The sequence below is a fragment of the Fundulus heteroclitus genome, chromosome 11 (assembly GCF_011125445.2).
Source record: "Fundulus heteroclitus isolate FHET01 chromosome 11, MU-UCD_Fhet_4.1, whole genome shotgun sequence".
Taxonomy (NCBI): domain Eukaryota; kingdom Metazoa; phylum Chordata; class Actinopteri; order Cyprinodontiformes; family Fundulidae; genus Fundulus; species Fundulus heteroclitus.
Window position 1 is genome coordinate 28676229 of NC_046371.1, and position 6000 is coordinate 28682228.

General features: G+C 39.1%; 1 protein-coding gene across 3 annotated transcripts in view; it reads left to right on the top strand.

Annotated features, from left to right (window-relative positions):
- Positions 1–3062, top strand: part of LOC105927757 (roundabout homolog 1) — a 145032-nt gene extending 141970 nt beyond the window's left edge. For all 3 annotated transcript variants that reach the window (XM_036143341.1, XM_036143342.1, XM_036143343.1), the window contains 2 exons: positions 701–852; positions 955–3062. In XM_036143341.1, the coding sequence (XP_035999234.1) occupies positions 701–852; positions 955–969 (167 nt within the window). In that variant the 3' untranslated portion in view covers positions 970–3062. The remainder of the gene's footprint in view (positions 1–700; positions 853–954) is intronic.
- Positions 3063–6000: the final 2938 nt, after the last annotated feature.

Sequence of the window (6000 nt, forward strand, 5' to 3'; positions counted from 1 at the left end):
ACGTCCACATCAGTTCTGAGTCAGCACTCCCTCAGAATTATCTCCACTCCGTCTGGTAATAATAGCTGCACCGATATAGACTCTCAGTTTCTTCTCATTTTCCTTTCTTGGTTACTTTCTCTTGCCTCTCGCTGGGCAAAGAGTAAGTTTGGCCCTCCATTTAAACAGAAAACAGCAAATAGAATGATTTGATCCTATAAGAGACAGATAGTGAAAATATGTAAGGCTGACAGTTTCTCCCCTTTTTAGGTGCTGAAATCAGAAATCAGACGCAGCGTGGCGCCTCCCACTGGGTGCACCAACACCTATTTATAAAATACAAATTCTAAGTTATGAGAATGCTTTCATTTTTCATGTGAGGTTATTAGACTTACGTTATTTTCGCTAATTGAAAGACAAATTAGTTACACACTGTCCCTTTGAGAGAGAGCTATAACTATAATCAGGTATATAACCAGAACTACAGGGTAAGGGTTTTCATGTGTTAGGATGGCTTGATCCAGTCTAGGCGTAATGTTCCAACTGAGCATCTGTGACAAGACTTGAATTACATGTTTATTTGTAAAACCTTTAAAACCCAAAATACAATATAGAAACAAAGCTCAAAGAGTAAGAACACTGCCTTTATCCCACCCTGGAAACTTTTAAACAATTGTATTAATTTTCCTCTCGCTTGTTTGTCTTTATGCCTCCTCTTCAGAATTAGGGGACATACTTTTGTACAGTCGTCCGTCTTTCCCATCGGGTCAGGCTCAGAGGGAGTCGGGCTGTAATTCATCAAACCTTCAGTCGTGCGGAGGCTCAAGGACCAAGCAGGGAGAGCAGGTCGCCCTGACAGAACAGGTGGAAGAGGTAAATGACTTCACACTGCAAAACATTTCCCTTTTTTTTCCATGGTTTGAACCTCCGTTCAAACTTAAACCCTGTTTTTTCTTCTCTTTTTCATCTTTATAGTTTCTAAAGACTTAAGAAGCATTGGGAGCACAAGAGGAATATACCACGACTGTCTCCAAGGACTATGGCTTTTAAAACATGGACATGAACTCTGAAAATACTGCACAACTTCTTTTTTCTACTTTGAATTTCTCATTCGGTGTTTAAAAAATGGCTCTCATATTAAACGGTGAACTTGTTTGTCTTTTTTTTTTTTTTTTTTTTTTTTGCTGTTGATGACCAGCCTTTCAGGTCCCTGAACTGCTGGTTCCTCAGAAAATATAGTGAATGCACATGATGGCGGATGTGAGGGAGTGTTGCTCAAAGCGACTCGCCCGACGCGGCTCGTGTGATGTCTGTTTGTTGGTCGTCTTGTTCTTTCTCTCTAACTAAACTACGGTCATTACCAGCCATCTTGTAAATTGTTTACTGCCACAGAAGTGCTTCAGAATTTTATATAATAGTGTCAATGTTTGTTTTTTTTGTTTTTTAAAGTGATGTATATTTCGTCTCTGTTATTTGTTCTACTTTGGTTACAAAAGCACAATCACTTAATTTTATTTGAATTCAGTGTTGAACAAATTTTAGCCAGGAGGAAATCAGCTCTCGGAGTCTTCATCGTTTTTATCACTTTATGTCAGGCTGAGGAAAAAAAAATGATTTAATAATCGTGATGTGCATTGAGTTGTGTACTTTTAAGCTGCTTTCGTTCGAAATTTGAGCTATCTCTGTTGTGTGTACTGGGAGAATTGCATGCAGATTCCAAACGAAGGACATTTTTTTTTTCTAAACATCTTCCGTGCTTTGCCCTTTATTTGGGATTATAAAAAAAAAAAAAAAAAGAAGGGTCATGGACTGGTTCCATTTGTTGTTTCTCGGCGCCGAGTTCATTAGATACGTTTCTAGATTCTCTTAGCTTCGGCAAACAAATCGTCGTAGGGCCGGACAATAAATCACCACATTACAATGCAGAAATGGCTCACAAACACAAACATGCATCTACACATAATTAAGCTGTGAATTATGGTGAAACATTTGTTCAGTGATGACATTAAACGAATACATTCCTCTTACTTAGTCTTAAATGTACTTACTCTGCCTTGCAGGAGTATTCATAGCCCTTGAACGTTTCCACACTCACTAACGTTGTCACAATACCAGCCTCTATGTGTCCTGTTGAAATTCTTTATGAGGGATCAACACAAAGCAAATAATAATTAAGAAGAGGAGGGAAAAGCATATTTCTTTTTTCAAATAAAATGTGGGTGAAGGTGGTATTCGGCCTGTTTCAAATGAGAAGCTTCCTTGTCCCTGCAGGAGAAAATAACCCCCACTACCCTGTTTCACAGTAGTGGTGGGGGGATTGGGGGGTGTTCAGGGTGATGTGCAGGGTTAGTTAGCTGCCAGTTTGATTGGCCTCTGATTAAGGCTGTCCTCCTCCGTTCTGTCACTTAAGGTAGACAGTCATGTTTTGGCAGGTTTGCCTCTGTGCGGCGCACTTTCTATTCTCCGATCGTGGTTTGAACGGTGCGCTGTGGCACATCAAAGCTGGGCATATTTTATCACCTAACTCTGCTTTAAACATCCTCACAGCTTTCCCCTGTACCGTGTAATGAGATCTTCGCAGGACAGCCGTGTAAACACATTGAAATTAGCTGATAGAAAAGCGAATTCTGTTCACTAAACGGGGAACTTCTGAAAGCATTTTTGTGGCAGTGCATTTTATTCAGGGGTGAAGGATTTTAACCTGAATTCATGTTTCCCTGCACTGCTTTCTGTTGGTTTTGTCGCATAAAATCCCAGGATTCGTGGTCGTACCGGGACATCGCGTGGAAAAAGCTTGGTGGGAATTTGTTGTTTAGCAAGACGGTGTGGCAGCAAGTAAGGCACAGGCGTGCTAATAACATCATTTAGTTCAAGCTTTCATAGAAACTATGTAGCAAAACAAAATGTTTTTTCGGTGAGCTGTGTGGAAAAGCTTATGTTCAACAGGAGATCTGAAAAGGACTTGCGTGAGAAATCAATAAAGTTTGCTTTTTTTAAAGCCTCCCGTGGCTCGCAAAGCATTGTTTCAAATTAGGATCACAGGCTTTTTGGCAGCTGCTGAGGATCTGACCTGAAAAAAAAAACACATTAGTAGAGCAGTTTTTCCTTAATGTAAACGTCTCGCACCCTGCTTAGAACATGCTGCCTCCATCATCAAGTATCGAAATCTACTTTAACCTAATGAGGAGCAACCCATTAATTCACTAAGTCTCATAAATCACAATCAGCTCAGCTCTTTTCTGGCCTATAACACCTTTCTAATTTTCTAGTTTTTTTACTGTTTCAGTTTTGATCTTTCAGGTTAATTCTGTCCGGAGTGGTCATTACTTCTACTTTACAACTATCACACCTCTGAATACTTGACTTCTCATTTTTTTTTTCCACAAACTGAAGGTATCCGTCAGCACCGCAGGTTAACGAGGTCTCGGCAGTTTTATTTCACAATTTACTCCTAAAGTGTCTTTTAGATGAGTAGTACCTTTGATCAGCCAGTCGATTATAGGCACCGAAACCATTAATGATCCAGTGGTCATCTCAGATGTTAGTTTTTGAACAATTGCTTTAAAATTCTTAGGGAGACTCAACTGAGGTAAGGGTGCCAAATTAATTTTAACATTTTAATATGGGGTAGGATATTTTAGCTATCATCTTCTGCTTTATTCAAATCAGTATCTTAGCAAAATGATTTAAACTGTGATCCTTCTCGGTTTTAAAAGGTGTAGAGTTGAAGAATGTACATTGGAGCCGTTGAAATACGAACATTTTTTTTGCAAACTAATTGTAAACTCTAAGGATGGTGAACTTGTAAAGATAATTAGACTTCCTCCTCAGATATAAAAAAGGTTAAAATAACATTCACTAAACAGCAAATCCATGTTTTAATCACAAATAAATCCTCAGACCCCAGAACGTCATTTATCCCTATAAATAAAAACGTGGCATTAAAATTGTCCAGCTCTACCCTGTAAGCATTTGAAACACAAAAAGTATGTAACGTTGAGCAGACTTTAAATACATGATAGTGTTTATGTACGAGCTAGTAAGTTAAACTTATGTCGTATCACACAGGTCACAAGTTTACATCCACTAAGCATTGCCAGAAATATAACAGGTTACTAATCAGTAATTTAGTCTGATATATTTAAACAGTAGTCTAAAGTAAACAACTACAGGATTTAAAAAAAATAAACAATTGGGTGTGGAAATTGGTATTTATTGTGGACTTCCTCTAATCCACACAGGGTCCAATTTATACTTCTAAGGTAAAATATATCCATACACCGTCACTAACATTTGGTTACATTTTCACCTTGAGCAACACCGACCTGGCTGTTAGGCATAGTCCATATTAAGTCCCTATTTAAAAAAAATAATGTTAGCCTGCTTTATAAATTCCTGAATCACATTAAATTAATGTTTAGGATTGCTGTCTTCTAGGAACAGCCGGTTGCGTGCGGGTTTCCATCGTCTAGTTGTTGTGGAAAACCTTTATAGGTATTTATGCACCTTGTACAGTGTGTAAGGTCCCCTCAGTACCACCCTTAGCATGATGCTACCACCCCTATGCTTGACAGCACAGTTTAGGATTGAAAGCCTTAAACTCCTGGGTCGTTGCAAAATAACCTAAACTAATTTCGTTAAAAAACAATCCAAGGCTTGCAGTTTGGGTCAGAAGGTTTGGAATTTTATGTTCTAACGGGACAATATTCTCAAGCCCATCAACACTAGTATTGGAATCCATAAAGGAGGGCAACATCACGCTTCTGGAATCGCACCAACCTCAGCCCCATTAAAAATTTGAAGACTAGGCATGAAGGTCAGATCCATGCCAGGAAACCGACCAATTCAAATAAACCCTAACATCTCTGCCAACAAGGACGGTAAATGTACAGAAGGAATTATGCCAGAAGCCCCAGGGTGGCTATAAAAAATGGTTTCTCTGTAGCTTGCTGAGGGATTTTTAACGAGCCTGTAATTTTGCCCATGTGCAGATTGAGAGCCCAAGATTATTATGCACATGATAACTGTGTAGAAGCTGTGAAACGGAAACCTCTATTTACTATCGGCAATGTAAAGCTTTTTCAAATATCATTGTTACAGTTCAAGTCTCACAAAGTGCAATCACCCAAAAACTGTTAAAGATCACTTTTGACGAATGAGATATACACTTCAGGTAAACGTTAATAAAACCTGGAAAAAAAAATAAAAAGTTAATGGGAAAAAAAAAACTTGGCATGTTTTTTTTTGTTGTTCTTCTTTCATGGTAATAAAACCACTTTCCTTGTTCATTCTGATGTGTGCCATGGAGTTCTTGATGGATCACCTTGTTCAGAAAGGAACGTTGGTCCGGTAAACCTGACCAATATTGTTAACTGACAACCAAGAGGATCATCGCTTTCTACTGGGTGGTTTTCAATGTGCTTCACATGCAAATGTTTACACAGAAACCGTGAGTTAAACAGAAGAAGTCAGTTTACTTCTTCCTCTCAGACCGTTGGTAATGCATCATCCACACATAACTACAGTCCATTTTTAATAGTGTGTTTTGATTTATTGACAATGTTGACCCCTAACTCGTCCTACGTAGCAGTGCCCTGAGTACTGCTGCTGTGACATTTCAGGCTGTTTTCCCAGAGGACTCCAACCGAAGTCCTCACAAGCCAAGCTTGCTCTGTTGTGGCCCCGTCAAACAGCGGATCGAAACAGTGCACACTCACAGCACCTGGTGTTTCCCAAGCAATAGATGAATTTAACATTTGTTTCCCCTCTTTAAATCCAATAAGCTGTCACGAAGTAATATAGTGTTTGGCTCTCCAAACAGCTTGTACTTTGCTTATCTTTATTCGACTTTTAACGATTAGGGGGGGAAAAAAATGCAGGTCTTAGTAGGGAATCGAATGGAGAGGAGGGAATACTTTTCTGATGAATTGACTTCATAAGGATGGGAAAACTGCACAAAGCCAGAGTTGCTGTGTTGCACCTCGGGCACTTTAATTTGCAACCTACACAAAAAGACCTACT